Here is a 19767-nt window from a genome sequence, read left to right on the forward strand (position 1 = left end):
TTGAATGAAGAAGGTGTGCAGGACACCATCCAACCATCTTAGAGACTCCACTCTGGATTTGTGTGGGTTTTCCTCCATAGCCTTTTCTTCTCCTGAACATAACTCACAAGGCAGTGAAGGTTTAGGACCAGAGTTTTCCTTCTCGATGGGCTTCCTTCCCCAGTTGACGATCCCATCTGCCCTTCACTTTCCTCTTCCGCACGGGCAGAATCTGCCTTCTAGACTGTGGGATTCACTGTTCTTCTCATCCTCTCCATCCACCAGGGCTTGACTTCAGGTGCAGCAGAATTGCCCAGCCCCCCAAGGATTTGAGACCCGTCAGCTATCCTCACCTGGTTTTGCCAGCCGGTTGAAGCCATTCCTGGGATTGTGGCCCCTGATTCATCCTGACAGCTTCTGGAAGGCACAGGTGAGAGCTGAGTGCAGGGTGGGGACCACCAAAGGTACTACCGCTCCCATGACACCTCATGACATCATATAATAGCTATATTTGAGACAGAAGCGGAATGAATTCATGTCTCTAGAAATAACACAACTTCAGGCCATCAATAATTCAACACTACATATTCAAGGTTGAAGTTTTCACTAGTACAGTTATCCATTTGCCTTTAATATGCAGCTTTTTCAGTGTCACTTTAGGATGGGCTCGAGATCAGGCAGCCCATCATTATTATAAGGAACAGTGGGGGTCTGGGATTCCGATGTGCCAGCTGCTTTCCTTCTGCTTCTCCTGCTGTCACCTTGCAATGTGAGGCATGTAGATGGAGGTCCATCTCCAAGAACAGGAGCTTCCCTGAGCACCCATTCAGCTGACCCCAAGCACCAAGCCTTGTCACTAGTTCTCTGACTGACCCAGACCACAGTCCCTGGAGAAGATGTAGACCTGGGCCTCCCGAAATGGTCCACATGGACCTCTTGTGGCCAATGAGACTGTGCAGGTGATTCATAAAGATCTAGAGGTGGATGCAGGATTATGATGCAGAAGATGGGGAATGTCCAAAGGAAAGATGAACCATGGAAAGAGAGGGCCTGTTCACGGACAGAGAGCAGCTGCCTTTCCTGTGAGGAAACAATTGATTTGAAAAGGCTGTATTCCAAGATCATGCTGCTTTATTAACAATGATTGAGGATTATGAAAGGTTGCTGCTGCATTACTATCATTTGATGACATTGCTTTTTCATTTCCAAAAAATTGGGAACATGGGTAGGAGGCAGGGGAATGTAGGAGATGTTGATATAAGAGAAGGGGCTAATGGCGCTTGATGTGCTCTCTTTCCCTTTGTTCTCTTCCTTGAAACCCAAACAGGATTTCCTTTCCTCCCACTCTGAAGAAGGTGATGGAGAAGACATTCAGAATTCCAAGGAATGGGGCACCTTTCGTTTCATTAGGAATAGAAATTAAAATGTGTGAAATGTGGGATATGCTTCATTGAATGAGGACACATAGCTCACATCAATGACTCCGAGAGGAGAAACCATTTAAAAGTGTGGAGTGTGGGAAAAGTTTTGATGATAGTGGAAAACTTAGAACACATCAGCGGATTTACATGGACAAGAAAGGATTACAATGCAGGGAGTGTGGAAGAACTTCAGTCAGAGAGGATTCCGCAATATACATCAGCGGACTCACACAGGGGAAAAACCATTTAAATGCATGGAGTGCGGGAAAAGCTTCCATCAGAGTGGACACTTAAGTTCACATCTACGGACTCACACAGGGGAGAAACCATATAAATGTATAGAGTGCGGAAAGAGCTTTAGTGATAATAGAGACCTTAGAAAACATCAACGGATTCACACAGGGGAGAAACCATATAAATGTATAGAGTGCGGAAAGAGCTTCAGGCTGAGTGGAGACCTTAGAAATCATCAACGGATTCACACAGGGGAGAAACCATTTCAATGTATGGAGTGTGGAAAAAGCTTCTGTCGGAGTGGACAGTTAAGTTCACACCTACGGATTCACACGGGTGAAAAACCTTTTAAATGCATGGAGTGTGGGAAGAGCTTCAGGCGGAATGCAGAACTTAAATTACACCAGCGAAGTCACACTGGTGAAAAACCATATAAATGTATGGAGTGTGGAAAGAGCTTCATTCAGAGTGGGCAGTGCAATATGCATCAACGGACTCACACAGGGGAGAAACCATATAAATGTATAGAGTGCGGAAAGAGCTTCAGTGATAGTGGAGACCTTAGAAAACATCAACGGATTCACACAGGGGAGAAACCATATAAATGTATAGAGTGCGGAAAGAGCTTCAGTCAGAGTGGAGACCTTAGAAAACATCAACGGATTCACACAGGGGAGAAACCATTTCAATGTATGGAGTGTGGAAAAAGCTTCTGTCGGAGTGGACACTTAAGTTCACATCAACGGACTCACACGGGTGAAAAACCATTTCAATGTATGGAGTGTGGAAAGAGCTTCAGTCGGAGTGGACACCTCAATAAACATCACCAGACTCACACAGGGGAGAAACCATATAAATGTATGGAGTGTGGAAAGAGCTTCCGTCGGAGTGGACACCTCAATAAACATCACCAGACTCACACAGGGGAGAAACCATATAAATGTATGGAGTGTGGAAAGAGCTTCAGTCAGAGTGACAGACTTAGAATACATCAACGGTCTCACATGGGTGAAAAACCATATAAATGTATGGAGTGTGGAAAGAGCTTCAGTCAGATTGGAAACCGCAATATGCATCAACGGACGCATACGGGAGAAACCTTTTAAATGTAGGGAGTGCGGAAAGAGCTTTAGTGATAGTGGAAACCTTAGAAAGCATCAACAGATTCACACAGGGGAGAAACCATATAAATGTATGGAGTGTGGAAAGAGCTTCAGTTTCGATGCAGGCCTTAGATCACATCAACGGACTCACACAGGCAGGGGAAAACCATATGAATGTATGGCATGCGGCAAGAGCTTCAGTCAAAAAGGAGACCTTAAATTACACCAGCAGACTCACAAAGGGGAGAATCCATTTAATGCATGGAATGTGGAAAGAGCTTCCGTTTCAATGCAAGCCTTAGAAGACATCAACTGGCTCACACAGGGGGAAAACCATTTAAATGCCATTGACCATTTGAGTGTGGAAAGAGCTTCATTCAGATTGGAAACCTTAGAAAACATCAACAGACTCATAAAGGGTGAAACCATTTAAATGCATTGAGTGCGGAAAGAGCTTCAGTCGAAGTGGAAACCTTAAAACACATCAACGGATTCACACAGGGGAGAAAACATTTAAATGTATGGAATGTGGAAAGAGCTTCAGTAAGAGTGGACACCGCAATATACATCAACGGACACACACAGGGGAGAAACCATAAGAATGCATGGAATGCGGAAAGAGCTTCAGTTTCTTTTCTTTATATATATATATAATATTTATTAAGATTTTTGAAATATTACCGTAAAAATGAAAAAGAAAAAGAAAAATACAAAATAAAAACAGTTTAAAACACACCTATTTTCTATTACTTATTTTCCTTTAGCTTATTTCCCGGACCTCCTCATACCTCCCTTTTTTGTATTCCGCTTCAATTCATTGGTTCAGCAAATCCTTATCATTAGATTTTAACCCAATTATAACCCTTTTTTCATATTCTCTTAAAGCATTACAGCTGGGAACCCTTAATTGCTATCCAACATCATTCTATCATTCATTAATTTTACAATATTTCTGTAGATAGTCTTTAAATTTCTTCCAATCTCCTTCCACCGACTCTTCTCCCTGGTCTCGGATTCTGCTAGTCATTTCTGCCAGTTCCATATAGTCCATCACCTTCATCTGCCATTCTTCCAAAGTGGGTAGTTCTTGTGTCTTCCAATACTTTGCAATGAGTATTCTTGCTGCTGTTGTAGCGTACATAAAAAAAGTTCTGTCCTTCTTTGACACCAATTGGCTGACAATGCCCAGAAGAAAGGCCTCTGGTTTCTTCAAGAAGGTATATTTAAATACCTTTTTCAGTTCATTATATATCATTTCCCAGAAGGCCTTAATCCTTGGGCACGTCCACCAAAGGTGAAAGAATGTACCTTCAGTTTCTTTACATTTCCAGCATTTATTATCGGGCAAATGATAGATTTTTGCAAGCTTGACTGGGGTCATGTACCACCTGTATATCATTTTCATAATATTCTCTCTTAGGGAATTACATGCCGTAAACGTCATACCTGTGGTCCATAACTGTTCCCAGTCAGCAAACATAATATTATGTCCAACATCTTGTGCCCATTTAATCATAGCAGATTTCACAGTTTCATCCTGAGTATTCCATTTCAACAGCAAGTTATACATCTTTGACAAAATCTTAGTTTTGGGTTCTAACAGTTCTGTTTCTAATTTTGATTTTTCTACCTGGAAGCCAATTTTCTTATCCAAATTATATGCCTCCATTATCTGATAATAACGAAGCCAGTCTCGCACTTTGTTTTTTAATTTCTCAAAACTCTGCAGTTTCAGTCTATCTCCTTCTTGTTCCAAAATTTCCCAATATTTCGGCCATTTGGCCTCCATATTGAGCCTTTTCAGAGCTTTCGCTTCCATCGGTGACAACCACCTTGGGGTTTTATTTTCCAATAAATCCTTGTATCTTATCCAAACATTAAACAATGCTTTCCTGACAATATGATTTTTGAATGCTTTATGTGCTTTGACCTTATCATACCATAAATATGCATGCCATCCAAATACGTTGTTAAAGCCTTCTAGATCCAAAATGTCTGTATTTTCAAGAAGTAGCCATTCTTTCAACCAGCAAAAAGCTGCTGATTCATAGTAAAGTTTAAAGTCTGGCAGGGCAAATCCACCTCTTTCCTTTGCATCAGTTAATATCTTAAATTTTATTCTGGGCTTCTTGCCCTGCCAGACAAATCTAGAGATATCTCTCTGCCACTTCTTGAAACAGTCCATCTTGTCCACAATTTGCAATGTCTGAAACAAAAACAACATTCTAGGCAATACATTCATTTTTATCACAGCAATACGACGCAACAGTGAAAGCTTCAAATTTGACCAAATTTCTAAATCTTTTTTCACTTCTGTCCAACATGTTTCATAATTATCTTTAAATAAGTTCCCATTTTTGGCTGTCATATTAATCCCCAAGTATTTCACTTTCTTAACCACAGTCAGGCCTGTCTCTTTCTGAAACCTCTCTCTTTCAATCGGTGTTAAATTTTTCTCTAAAACCTTAGTTTTTAGCTTGTTCAGTTTAAATCCTGCCACTTGACCAAATTCTTGAATTAATTCTAAAACCCTTTTAGTACTAGATTCTGGCTCCTGTAACGTCAATACTAAGTCATCTGCAAATGCTCTCAGTTTGTACTGTTTGGCTCCGACCTGTATACCTTTAACCAACCGGTCCCTTCTAATCATATTCAGCAGAACCTCCAGGACCGATATGAAAAGCAATGGAGAGATTGGGCACCCCTGTCGTGTCCCTTTTTCTATCTTAAATTCTTCCGTCACCACATTATTTACAATTAATTTAGCCTTTTGTTCTGAGTATATTGCACCTATACCATTTTCAAAACCTTGGCCTACCCCCATCCCCTGTAGGTTCTTCTTCATGACACTCCAAGAGATATTGTCAAAAGCTTTCTCTGCATCCACAAATATCAGAACTGCTTTAGTGTTTATATTCACTTCTAGTTTTTCCAAAATATCAATTATGTTCCTCAAATTATCAGACAAGTGTCTTCCCGGGAGAAAGCCGGCTTGGTCTTTATGAATCTTTTCCATCAATACAAAGAGCTTCAGTTTCAATGCAAGCCTTAGAAGACACCATGTGACTCTCACAGGGGAGAAACCATTGAAATGAATGAAGTGCGGAAAAAGCTTCAGTCAAAGGGGAAACCTTAGAAAACCTCAGCAGACACACAGGGGAGAAACCATTTAAATGTATGGAGTTTGGAAGGAGCTTCAGTCCAAGTGGAACCCTTGATTTACATCAACAAACTCCCACATGAGAGAAACCCTATAAATGTCAAGTAGACAGAGGTTCAGTCCTAGTGGAAGTCCTACATCTACAGACTCATGGACAGGAAGAACTTTAACAGTTGACACCCTACAAACCCATCAACCCTCAAAGAGGAGAAGCTGTTTAAAGGGAAAGATTGCAGAAAGTGCTTTAGTTATAATGGAGTGTTTAAGGAACATCTAAGGACTCAGAGGGGAGAACCCATTTAGATGTATGGAGTGTGGGACATGTTCCTTTCAGAGTCCACTCTTTTGTTCACAGCAATGAACTCAACTCAGCAGGAAATCCATCTTAAAAGCATGTCATGTATTTGAGGTTCTGCTGTTTATATGTAAAATTGTATAGTAATGAAATAATGAAGGTAACGTCTCACTCTAGTGAGTATAATTTTAGATGTAAGGTACCTTTTGATAGTGAGGTGGAGTTGGTGAATCTGGATTTCTGGTGGTGAGTGAGGATTAGGGCTGGGCGATCTATTAATCTCATCCTATACCGGTTTCTAGACCACATTGTGATAACTTTTCAAAAACAATTGATATGGCAACACACCACAGATCACAGTGTGTTTTTCTCGGATGCTCATTTGCCTGGAAGCAGCCGGCAGAAAGCTTTGCTTCATGAAGCCTCTGCAGATGCTGAATTGCTGACTTCCCTCCCAGAAGACAGGAAGCGAAAGACACACCTCCATTGCCCTGTGTCCTTCCAGCCTCTTTCCTCCCTTGCTCCCTTCTGCCGGTTTGTGTGCCTGACTTAGATATCCTGCATGCTGTATTTTTTTACTGCTGAAACTGGATTTGCTCTCAGGAGCTACGTTTTGTGCCTCACTGGGGACCCAGTGAGAACTGTATGCTTTGAAAACTCAGTAAACTATTACTGAAGAACTCCTGCTGCCTCTGTGTGTGTTTTTTACCTCAGTGTGGGACTTGCTCTGCACGTGGCCCCTACCCTGCTACTACTTGGCCCATGCCCTGGAGTTGCTCTACTCAAGCATGCAAGACGGTTTTTGCACCAAACTCTGTCATCCCCCCACCGCATGATCTCCAAGCACTGCTTCTTCACCAGAAATTCATCCCTGCCTCCTAAGCATTCTGAAGAAAACTGATAATCCTGTAAGTTAATGGGTGATTTACCCCCAAGCCTAATTGCAAGAGGGGAACGGAGGGACTGCAGGGACCAGGGAAGTCTCCTGGGGGGCCCATCTTCACTCTTGAACCCCATGGGGCAACCCCAGAGCTCCTCCTTATTCTGGGGTTTGGGGAAGGTAGTATTTTTCCATAGTCCCAGAAGTTTTTATTCAGTCATGCTGCTAGGGAGTTTTCCTACCAGAGGCCCACAGTTTATACTGCTATCATACTGATTTTACTGTTGTTTCTGCTTTTGCTGTCATGGAACAGCTGGGTGTGTGGGGGGAGGCACCAGTTGGGGGACCTACAAGGGAAGAAGGCTTAGATCCTGGGGACTGGTGGGGGGATGGCGATGAGCAGATAGAGGGAGAAAGGGGAGCAGACCGGAAGGGGAGGTGTTGCAAGCTGAGGAGGAAACAGGGTTTGGTGAGCAGGAAGAGGCTGGGGCAGAGAGCAGTTCAGGCTCAGAGGGAGGAGATGAGGGGGCCAGGAGACCCAGAGGAGGCTGGCTGCTGAAGCATCCAGGGAGACTCCCCCTCCTGCGACCAGCTCCCCTCTCCCCTGGTCTCCCAGAGCACACAGAGAAATCCAGTTCAGATCCATGAGCCTGTACATTATATTATTGGGCGTAGGGTTTTTTTGTCCCAACATGCATCACTTTAATCTCATTGACAATGAATTGTATTTTCTGCCCATTCACCCCGTTTGGAGAGGTCCTTTTGGAGCTCCTTGCAATCTCTCTTTGTTTGAACAACCCTGGACAATTTGCTGCCATGAGCAAACTTTGCCCCCTCCCTGCTCCCTCCTAAGTCTAGATCATTTATGAACAAGTTGAAAAGCCACAGGTCCCAATACTGATCTTGAGGGGACTCCACTTTCTGCTCCTCTCCATTCAGAGAACTGACCCTTTATTAATACGTGTTCCCCCCTCCCTCCTTCCTTCTGCGCAGTGAAGGGAACCCTGCAGAAAAGTTCTGGGGTGAATTTTGCTTCCCCACACATCCAACACTGCTCAGCATTCAGGGAAATGGACGAGGAAAGCTGGCCACAATCCAAGAGACTGAGGTCAGCAGAAAGCGAAGCAAAGCCTACTCAAAGGGAAACCTCTTCAGCTTCTAGCCTTTCTGCTCCCACCATGGCTGAAGAATTGCCATTTCAGAACGGCACAGCTGAATGGAATCCCCACAATCGCTCCTGCTGGAGGAATAGGGGCATTGACCCCTATACTCAAAGGGGATGGCCAGTGATAAGGAAAATCCCGGGTTGAGAGGGCCCAGCTCGTCCCCCATGAGTCTGTGAGGTCAGTGAAAGAAGGAAGTTCCAGCCAAGTACAGTGGTACCTCGAATTACAAACAGCTCATGTTACAAACGCTTCAAGTTACAAACTCCGCTAACCTTGAAGAGTTACAGACCTCCAGAACAAATTAAGTTCGTAACTAGAGGTACCACTGTAATCTGGAGCAAACCAGCGATCAGTAGACCACGATCTTTATTGTTGCGCAACAGATTCCCACATAGAGCAAGAACCCCGAGCCTGAGGTGACATCAACCTTTTTAACTCCCCCCCCCCTCACCCAGAATACATTTCAAGTAGCATCTTCACTATGTTAAAGGAAAATTCGAGGGTTCTCTTGGGCAAAGGAAGACACCGACCAGAGCAAGTTAGAGCAAAACAGCAGCCAGTAGGCCCGGTCTTTATTTAGAAAAGACTGTCGCGACAGGACTCCCACCGCCCACAAGGTGAAGCAAAATGGAAGCCCCGAACAATGGGAGACCCCAACTTTTATTAACCACTAATCCCCTTAACTACACCCCCAGAATTACATCATATTTACATCATGATTTTATTAAAGGACAGGAGGAGTCGAGGAGGAGCTACCCAGGTAATCCGAGTATCTTGACACCTGGCAGAGACCTCCTCTCTCCCCCCCACATGAGTCATTTCCAGGAGCAAAAGAAAGGGCAAAGTCTTCCTGCCCCCTGAGGGGAATCCGGTCAGGGTCCTTTGTTAGAGTCTGTATGGAATACACTACCGTATGCAGTTTATTGTTTTTCTGATAGCATTTCGTCTGAGTCCTTCCCGATGGTTATCAAGGTTGCCCCGCCATCCGGAGAAGGGCCGTTGTGTACGTGACCGCGCGGTTCCAGGATTATGGCCGATCAATCCCAGCTCACCCCCCTTTGATAGTCCTTGTAATATGCAGTGTAATAAAAGTGGTCCGGTGAAAAACCATGGTACGGCTGATTTTTGGTGAATTTGTGAAGAATATGGTCACTGAAGTTCAAAGTACTTTCCCTTTTCGGAAGCAACTTGCAACATTTTGATTAGATCAGTCACGGTCCATTGAACTCGGAAATAATGAATTGAGAACTGTCAAAAGGTGAGGGAGCAGGCGCTCGCAGCCTGCAGTACCAGCGTGGCCGCCACAAGGGGCGCTGTTCGACAATGCTGATTGGTTGAGGCGGTCGCCGTTTGACCTAGAGTTTGGTCGTCCGGTCTACTCTTAATAAGGATAGGGCGGCGCGGAGCGCTAAAACAGAGAGCGGTCAAGCCAGCGCTTCCTTATTTACGGAAGGCTTTTAAGAGATGGCCCTCTAAAGGGACATCTCTAGGGTTAGGAAGGGGAGATACGTGTACGTGTGGATGCAGTGCTTGTGCAGTACATGTTACTGAAAGGGGGGGTGATTTCCGGCGACAACTAGTATGTCATAAGTGGGGAGGGGTATCAAAGGGTTACACAAGTTCAGCAGTTCGTCCTTCTATCAGATACATCTCCGGACACCTCTCAAGTACCCACCACCCAGAGAACAATTAAACTATCGACATACATCCTTGCGCTCAGGGCTTCTCCTGAGATGGGCTTTCAGAAGACCTGGCTTGGTCAGCTGCTTCTATGGAAGTCTGTTGTTGCCCCTTGGTCACTCCCTAGGTGGGGCGAAGTGTACGTGCTCTCACGCTCAGGGGATTATGGCAGGAGGCCCTGTTCTCACTGCCTACGTGACTATCCACTTCCAGGGTCATGGAGGAGGGTGAAGCCTAAATTCACCTTAAAATGGCGTTGGAATGGGAAGAATTGGTTAAAGAATGGCTATTATATGAATTTGCAAAGTTAGGTATCTTTCCCTGAGCTGTCAAGCTGAAAGGATACATTCAGACACAATCTTTGTAACATTCTAGCAACTTTAGGCAATCGAAACCAAAATGGATACATTTCATATACGTTGCCCATAGTCTAAGCAGCAAGAGGGTGCTGAGACAACCGCGCAAAGGCTGAGCTGAATGGCTGGTTTGCAGAGAGTTTCAGCTGTCTACGGATTCCCCCATTGGCTAGGTGTCAAAACATAGCACTCTTGATTGGTGAGCTTCAGTTATTCATAAATCCCATTCATAAAACACAGAGTCCATAAATTCCATTCATAAAATGCAGAGACCGTGTTTTCCTGTATTTATACGATGTGTGTGTTGTTCTTGTGCGACTGAGGGGAGAGGGGTTTTGGACCCAGGGGATAATGTCAGATGGTAAACACACGCACCCTTGTAATTTCTGTGACACCAGGACGGAATTCCCCCACTCTGGTCACACGCAGCTGGGCTCACTTGCCAGAGCCACCTGGAGATCTTGATGGCAATAGCCATCATCCCTGACCACTGGTCTTGCTAGCTCAGGGTGATGGGAGCTGTAGTCCAAAAGCAGCTGGAGACCCATGTTTGGGAAACCCTGTTCTCCCTGAAGGACAAAGGGGGTTCACTTGCATCAGAGCGTCAGGTGAGCCCTGCAGGATCAGGCCCAAGGGGCCCCTGTCCTCCCAGGGGCCAAGCAGGGGCCTCTTCTGATACATGTGTACCCAATTTAAAATACAAACACCAAGACATTGCACTGAAACTTTAAGTAAATGCGCATGCATGCACTTTCCAAGAGTCTCATTCGAGTAGAGTGCTTAAGAGTTTTGGACTAGGACCTGGGAGATCTGGGTTCAAATCTCCACTCAGTCATGAAGCTCACTGAGTGATGACTTCACAGCCCAACCTACCTCACAGGGTTGTTGTCAGGATTAAACGATGAGGGGGAGAACGACTTAAGACCACACTGAGCTTCTTGAAGAAACAGGTGGTATATCAAGGCATCCAATAAATTTCACTAAGCAGAAAGGTAAGATTCTGTACTTAGGCAAGAAGAATTTGCTGCAGAAATATAAGATGGGGGATACCGGGCTTGCCAGTAGTACATGTGGAAAAGGGGTCTTAGACTAACATGAGTCAACAGTATGATTCAGCAGCAAAAAAGGCTGTTATTCTAGGCTGCGTCCAAAGAAGTCAAGTGTCCAGATCAAGAGAAGTAACAGCCCCACTTTCTTCTGCCTTCTTCAGACCACACCTGGAGTCCTGTGTCCAGTTCTGGGTGCCCCAATTTAAGAAGGATTTTGACAAGCTGGAAGGTGTGCAGAGGGGGTTGACCAAGACAATTAAGCATTGGGCAACCAAGCCTTCTGAGGAACAGGAAGGGCTGTCAGGTGGAAGGTTGAACAAGCTTGTTTTCACCGGCTCTGGAGGCTGGGACCCAAACCAATGGCTTCAAATTATACACGCCCTTGGAAGGTTGTGGACTCTCCTTACTTGGAGGTTTGTAAGGAGAAGTTTGAAGGCAATGTGTCATGGAAGCTTTAGTTGATACGACCACAGGGTCTCCTGCAGGTCTAAAATTCTATGATTCTCCCCTGTATGAATTCTTTGATGGGCCATGAGCTTGGTCCTCTTACTGAAGCTCTTTTCACATTCCAAGCACTGATATGGTTTCTCACCACTGTGAATTATTTGATGGGAAATGAGACCAGAGCTCACAGTGAAGCTCTTCCCACATTGGGAGCACTGATATGGTTTCTCACCACTGTGAATTCTTGGGTGTGCCATGAGATTGGCATGGTGACTAAAGGTCTTTCCACATTCCAAGCACTGATATGGTTTTCCCCCTGTGTGAATTCTTTGGTGGGAAGTGAGATCGGCTCTCTGGAGGAAACTCTTTCCACAATCCAAGCATTGATAGGATTTCTCCCTGGTATGAATGCTTTGATGGGTAGCGAGATGGGCGCTTTTACAGAAGCTCTTTCCACGTTCCAAGCACTGTGAATTCTTTGGTGGGAAGTGAGATTGGCTCTATGGCAGTAACTCTTTCCACATTCCGAGCACTGATAGGGGTTCTCACCACTGTGAATTCTTTGATGGGAAATGAGACTTGCCTTCTGACTGAAGCTGTTTCCACAATTCACGCATTGATAGGGTTTCTCCCCAGTATGAATTCTTTGGTGGGAAGCGACACCGGAGCTCACAGTGAAACTCTTCCCACATTCTGAGCACTGAAAGGGTTTCTCACCACTGTGAATCCTTTGATGGGCCGTGAGATTCGCCCTGTGATTAAAGCTCTTCCCACATTCCGAGCACTGATAGGGTTTCTCACCTGTATGAATTATTTGATGGGCTGTGAGATGGGTGCTCTGACTGAAGCTCTTTCCACACACTCGGCATTGAAATGGCTTCTCCCCCCTGTGAATTCTCTGTTGTTTATGGAAGGTTGTGCTTGTATTAAAGCTTTCCCTACAATCCAAGCCCTGATAGGGTTTCTCCCTGCTGTGAGTTATTTGATGTGAAATGAGATGTGCACTGTTACTGAAGCTCTTTCCACATTCCAAGTATTTCAGTGGGTCCTCCCCTGTGGGAATTATTTCCTGTGAAGTGAGGCTTTCATTCCAACAGAAAGTTTCCCCCCATTCAGAGAACTGAGAGGGTTTCTTCCCAATAGCATTTCTTTGGTGGGTAGTCGAATGGGAGCTGTGACTGAAGCTCTCTCCACACTCCAAGAGTGGCAATGGCTTCTCCACTGTGTGGATTCTGTCATGGGCGTCCTCGCTCTCAATTTCCAAATCATCACCACCTGCAATGAAGAAAGAAATGGATTAGAGCTGCAGGAAGAAATGGAGTGCCACTGTATTTAATATTGATCTCTAACCCTTGTGATAGAGGAAGAATTCCATGCATCAACATTGCTGACCACACACTAGAGGTGGTCAGTGTTAGAAACAGAGATAGGACAGCTAGGACATAAAGAGGACCTTAAACCTAGGTTATGGGCTCAAAAATTGAATGTCCATATGCACTCTCTTATGACAAAAATACAAAGCCGAAAAGGAATGAACAGCAGCTAAAATAATATGCTCATTTTTCACATGGTCTAGTCCTTCCCCTGCCCACCCCCCTGATTTTTAAAGAAGGTCTCTCCTTCAGTCTTCAAAGAGTAGCTGGAAGTGGAGAGGAAGAAAAAGGTCCTCCTTTCCTTCCACTCTGCAGTTTTAATCCGCAATCTTAGGTTCTGCCAGCAGAGCTCGGAAACTGCTCGTGTCTATGACATTCCCTGTTGCAAAATGTGCCTAGAACCATGCGAGTTTCAGACAGTGGAGGTGGTGGATGATTGTGTCTACCTAAGAAACCAACAACCTGACAAATACCCCTTCCTCTTGGTTCATGTGGGAACCAATGACACTGCAAGCAATAGCCTCCAGAAGATCAAAAGAGATTATGAGGCTCTGGGCAGGAAATTGAAGCAATTAAATGCACAAATTGTCATCTCATCTGTCCTCCCAGTTGAACGACGTGGCCCAGGGAGAGAGGGAAAAATAGTGGAAGTGAACAGCTGGCTTCGCAAATGGTGTAAACAGGAACGGTTTAGATTCTTAGATCACAGACTGCAGTTTCTTGAAGATGGACTTCTGGCAAGCGATGGGCTGCACCTCACAATGGTTGGGAGGAATGTTTTTGCAAAAAATCTCAGAAACCTCATCAGCAGGGCTTTAAACTGACTAATGTGGGGGAGGGAGACAGTGCTCCTGAAGGTAGGAGTCTATCAATTGATGAAGATGATCATCCAAATGTCATAGACCGAATGGAGCAAACAGCACGCAGACCTAGTGGTGGGAGGAAAAAATCCTTAAATAAGAGACACGGGGGAATGATTAATGTACTTCAATGTCTGTACACTAATGCGCAAAGCATGGGAAATAAACAAGATGAGCTTGAGCTCTTGGTACAGCAAACTAAATATGACATAATAGGCATCACTGAAACCTGGTGGGATAAGTCCCATGATTGGAATGTAAAAATGGAGGGATACAATCTATTTCAGAGAAACAGACCAGACAAGAAAGGAGGAGGAGTGGCGTTATATGTCAGGGATGTGTATACCTGTGAAGAGATCCAAGATTTAGAACCTCAAAGCCAAAGTGAGAGCATTTGGGTCAAAATTTAAGGAGAGAAGAATAAAAGGGACCTCATTGTGGGAGTTTACTATAGATCCCCAAGCCAATCGGAGGACATAGATGATGCCTTCCTGGAACAGATGGCCAAGCATGCAAAAGGAAGGGAGATAGTAGTAATGAGGGACTTCAATTACCCAGATATTTGTTGGATGTCAAACTCAGCCAAGAGCATAAGGTCAAACAGATTCCTCACTGGCCTTGCAGTCAACTTCATTGTCCAGAAAGTGGGAGAAGCAACAAGAGGAACAGCCATTTTAGATCTGGTCCTAACCAATGTTGATGACCTGGTTAGTGGGGTAGAAGTGGAAGGATCATTAGGCACGAGTGATCATGCTCTTCTGAAGTTTACTATACAGCGGAAAGGAGCAGCCAAGCATACTAGGACTCAATTTCTTGACTTTAAGAAAGCCGACTTCATAAAACTTAGGGAAGTGCTGGGTGAGATCCCATGGACAGTAATACTAAAAGGAAAGGGAGTTCATGATGGCTGGGAGTTTGTTAAGAGGGAGATAGTAAAAGCACAACTTCAGGCAATACCAATGAGACGGAAACATGGAAGGTGCCTAAAGAAGCCAGGGTGGCTATCTAAAGAACTTTTAACTGAGTTAAGATTAAAAAAGGATGTGTACAAAAAATGGAAAAGGGGGGAAACCACCAAAGAAGAATTCAAACAAATAGCCAGCACGTGTAGACACAAAGTCAGAAAAGCTAAAGCACAGAATGAACTCAGGCTTGCTAGAGAGGTTAAAAGCAACAAAAAAGGCTTTTATGGGTATGTTCGTAGCAAAAGGAAGAACAAAGAAAGAGTGGGGTCACTCAGAGGAGAAGATGGTGAAATGCAAACAGGGGACACAGAAAGGGCTGAACTCCTCAATGCTTTCTTTGCCTCAGTCTTCTCCGATAAAGAAAACAATGCCCGACCTGAAGAATTTGGAGCAAATGATTCAGCAGAGGAAACACAGCCCAGAATAACTAAGGAGATAGTACAAGAATACTTGGCTAGTTTAGATGTATTCAAGTCTCCAGGGCCAGATGAACTGCATCCAAGAGTATTAAAAGAACTGGCAGATGTGATCTCAGAACCACTGGCAGTCATCTTTGAGAATTCCTGGAGAACAGGCGAAGTCCCAGCAGACTGGAGGAGGGCAAATGTTGTACCTATTTTCAAAAAGGGGGAAAGAGAGGACCCAAATAATTATGACCCAGTGAGTCTGACATCAATACCAGGGAAGATTCTGGAGCAGATAATTAAGCAAACAGTCTGTGAGCACCTAGAAAGGAATGCTGTGATCACCAATAGTCAGCATGGATTTCTGAAAAATAAGTCATGTCAGACTAACCTGATCTCATTTTTTGACAGAATTACAAGCCTGGTAGATGAAGGGAACGCAGTGGATGTAGCCTACCTTGATTTCAGCAAGGCATTTGGCAAGGTGCCCCATGATATTCTTGTAAAGAAGCTGGTAAAATGCGGTCTTGACTATGCTACCACTCAGTGGATTTGTAACTGGCTGACTGACCGAACCCAAAGGGTGCTCATCAATGGTTCCTCTTCATCCTGGAGAAGAGTGACTAGTGGGGTGCCACAGGGTTCTGTCTTGGGCCCGGTCTTATTCAACATCTTATCAACGACTTGGATGATGGACTCAAGGGCATCCTGATCAAATTTGCAGATGACACCAAACTGGGGGGTGGGCGGTGGCTAACACCCCAGAGGACAGGATCACACTTCAAAACGACCTTGACAGATTAGAGAACTGGGCCAAAACAAACAAGATGAATTTTAACAGGGAGAAATGTAAAGTATTGCACTTGGGCAAAAAAAAAATGAGAGGCACAAATACAAGATGGGTGACACCTGGCTTGACAGCAGTACATGTGAAAAGGATCTAGGAGTCTTGGTTGACCACAAACTTGACATGAGCCAACAGTGTGACGCGGCAGCTAAAAAAGCCAATGCAATTCTGGGCTGCATCAATAGGAGTACAGCATCTAGATCAAGGGAAGTAATAGTGCCACTGTATTCTGCTCTGGTCAGACCTCACCTGGAGTACTGTGGCCAGTTCTGGGCACCACAGTTCAAGAAGGACACTGACAAACTGGAACGTGTCCAGAGGAGGGCAACCAAAATGGTCAAAGGCCTGGAAACGATGCCTTATGAGGAACGGCTAAGGGAGCTGGGCATGTTTAGCCTGGAGAAGAGGAGGTTAAGGGGTGATATGATAGCCATGTTCAAATATATAAAAGGATGTCACATAGAGGAGGGAGAAAGGTTGTTTTCTGCTGCTCCAGAGAAGCGGACACGGAGCAATGGATCCAAACTACAAGAAAGAAGATTCCACCTAAACATTAGGAAGAACTTCCTGACAGTAAGAGCTGTTCGACAGTGGAATTTGCTGCCAAGGAGTGTGGTGGAGTCTCCTTCTTTGGAGGTCTTTAAGCAGAGGCTTGACAGTCATATGTCAGGAGTGCTCTGATGGTGTTTCCTGCTTGGCAGGGGGTTGGACTCGATGGCCCTTGTGGTCTCTTCCAACTCTATGATTCTATGATTCTAACCTCTTCGTTGATGCTGACCTGGACAAGTGTACTGGTGAGGCAGTTACGGCAATGGCTCACCTCTCCAAAAGAGTATGGGCGAATGGGATGCTAACCGTTCAATACCAAGATGAAGGTCTATCAGGATTGTGTGTTGAGCAAGCTGCTTTGTGAAGTGAGTCATGGACAATTACAACCATCAGAAACAACCCCTCAATGCCTTCCACAAGCTATGTGTCAGGAAGATTTTGGGCAATACAAGGCAGGACAGTGTCAAACAAAGATGTGCTTTCTTAACCTCAAATTCCCAGCATGTTCCCATTCCATTCTCAGCAAGGTCTATGCTGGCTTGATCATGTCCATGGTCAAAACAGTTGATAGCCCTCCATTTAAGGTGAGTTTAAGGGGTATTAGAATCCCAAATGCTGCAAGTGGCCCTGTAGAGCCCCCTCAAAACCAGGGAGGCTTATCACAGAGAGAGATGCATGGAATTTCCAAAGAGAGATTAGGATCCACAAGGGAGCCTTACTGAGAGAGGCCACGATCCCATGATTCTCCTCCATGACTTCCTTATGCAGAGCTCTCTGGTCTGGATCCAGCAACGCCCATTCCTCATCTGTGAAATGAACAGCAACATCTTCAAAGCACACTGGACCCTAAGAGAGAAATGATGAGGTCCTGCTGCACGTTTTAATTGTGGGTGCTGCTTTTAATGTCTTAGTGGAATTCTTTTCTTGTGTGATTTAGTGATGGACATTAATCTCTGTGTAAATGGGTAGAACTCTACATTGTGTTCTGAAAATCCTTCTGTCTGTGCCAGATGGAAGGATCCCCTCTCTGCTCCCCATGTGCTGTTCTTGGGGGGGGGGGAGACCCTTCTGATGCCCTAAAGACAACTTCAAGAAGTGCACTGGGGGAATGGAGGGAGGAGAAGGTGGGGAAACCCCATTGTGCAACTGATGCGACAAGATAGGTGATTCCTGGGAACTATTTTTGAGGCTTGATGAACTGCTTAGAAGCCTATCATAGCATTCAATGATAACTCTAGAAATAAAACGACAATGACTTATGAATGATCTTATTGACCTTCAGAAGGTGAGTTAAGGCAAGGTGGCTGTTCCTTATTCTCAGCACATTAAGCTTCTCGAATGGCATTCCCAGCCTCTTGGCTTCTGTCTAGGCTGCCCTTGACAAAGATGCCTTCAGAGAAGCTTGGACAGAAGCCAAGAGGAGGAGAGACATTCCTTGGGGGCCAGAGGCACCCTGGCTGCCCCACCCCTCAGCCCCCTTCCCCACAGGGCTCCCTCCCTCTACCTGGGCTGCTTCCACAGCCATTTTTTCTCCTTAACCACCAGGAATAGATGGAAGAGGAGGTCTTGCTGGCATCATCTGGTCACCTGCAAGAGACAGAGGTAATTGGGAAACCAGGAGTGCAGCTGCTCCCAAAAAGGTCTCACCTTCTGAGTGCATCTGGACATTTGGACCCATTTTATAATTTATTTGGGTTAAAAAATACATCTCCCTCCTTGGTGCTCTTGGTGTCTTCCTCCCCCCCCCCAAAAAAAATATATATCAAGAACCCATGGATTTGTTTTGATATCCACAGAAAGGGACCAAACGGAGAACGGACTCCTTCCTTACCCAGCAGCCTCTCTCTGGTGTCCAATGGAGTCCTTTTGGTCTCAGAGGAATCTGGGCCCATTTCTGCAAACAGATCCTGTCTCTAAAATAGCAACAAAGATTCAAAACAGAGAATATGAAGAAGAGTTAGAAAAGGAATGACAGAGGCAAAAACTGAAGGGCAATCTGATAATATTCAATGGCTGCTTTCCAAAAAAAGGATGGTATATTAATAGTGATTTTTCAGATATTGTTACTCAAGTTCGGAGCCCCTTTGGAGTATCCATAGGAAAGTCTCTCTCACCTGCTTTCTCTCTGCCTGCTTTCTCTCCTCTGCCTGACTCAGGAGGAAACCTTCGGCCAGCGCCACTGCCTGGGTACTGGTCTCTGCTCCGCATTCCCTCACCCAGTTCTCCATCTCCAGTGGAAGGACAGCCAGGAACTGCTCCAAGATCACCAGGTCCAGCATCTCAGCTTTTGTGTGCCTTTCTGGCTTCAGCCATTGATGGTAAAGGTTGTAGAGTCGGCTGCAAACCTCTCGAGGTCCTTTGGCCTCCTGGAAGCAGAACTACCTGAACTGCTGGCTCTGCACCTCTGAGCAAAGGGTGTCCTCCTCACCCAGGATCTTCTGCACAGTTTTTTCCCAGAATCCCCCACTGCTCCCAGTTCTGATGGCATGGTCTCTTCCTGCTTCAGGGCCAGCTGAGTTTTCCTCATCCATCTGTGCTCTCAGGAAGCCTCCAAGAGAGATGAAGGAATCCCTTGATCTTCTGCCAAGTTCTGTCTGTCGGAATCAGAGGTGCTAGGAAATTCTACAAACCGAATACATCGTTCTGTTACAAAACTGACATATTGCCTGGAAGAGAAAAATGTTCCGTGAGGAAGCATGTATGAGTCTTGAAAGAGCCAGCTCTGGACTGCACCACAACCCAGACTCTTGAGGTTTCTTTAGAAAGGAGAAGGAAAACGTATTTTTCGCTCCATAAAATGCACCTGAGCATAAGGCGCACCTAGTTTTTAGAAGGGGATGCAAGGAAAAAAACATTTTTAAAGGGAGTACTGAGCAGAGCCTGTATGGATCCCAGGCTCTGCTCAGCGCTCCCTTTCACGAGCCGCGTGGAGTGTGTGTGTGGTGCTTGCAGGCTTTTCCCCAGGAGGGAGAAGCCCCCAAGAGCCCCGCACACATGCTCCA

The 19767-nt window shown here is 45.1% G+C and overlaps 2 protein-coding genes across 2 annotated transcripts in view; one reads left to right on the forward strand and one right to left on the reverse strand.

The window, feature by feature from the left end:
* The first annotated feature begins 1306 nt into the window (after positions 1-1306).
* LOC144329035 (uncharacterized) overlaps positions 1307-19767 on the forward strand; it is a 32050-nt gene continuing 13589 nt past the window's right edge. Inside the window, 3 exon segments of the mRNA XM_077935477.1 lie at positions 1307-1547; positions 1715-2727; positions 2729-2892. Of these exon segments, the coding sequence (XP_077791603.1) occupies positions 1434-1547; positions 1715-2727; positions 2729-2892 (1291 nt within the window). The 5' untranslated portion in view covers positions 1307-1433.
* LOC114604845 (uncharacterized) lies at positions 8778-19536 on the reverse strand. The gene is given in 5 exon segments (XM_077935458.1): positions 8778-12236; positions 12239-13042; positions 17485-17571; positions 18597-18678; positions 18880-19536. Coding segments are annotated over 5 exon segments (1608 nt in total). The 5' UTR covers positions 19045-19536; the 3' UTR covers positions 8778-11766.

The sequence above is a fragment of the Podarcis muralis genome, chromosome 10 (assembly GCF_964188315.1).
Source record: "Podarcis muralis chromosome 10, rPodMur119.hap1.1, whole genome shotgun sequence".
Taxonomy (NCBI): domain Eukaryota; kingdom Metazoa; phylum Chordata; class Lepidosauria; order Squamata; family Lacertidae; genus Podarcis; species Podarcis muralis.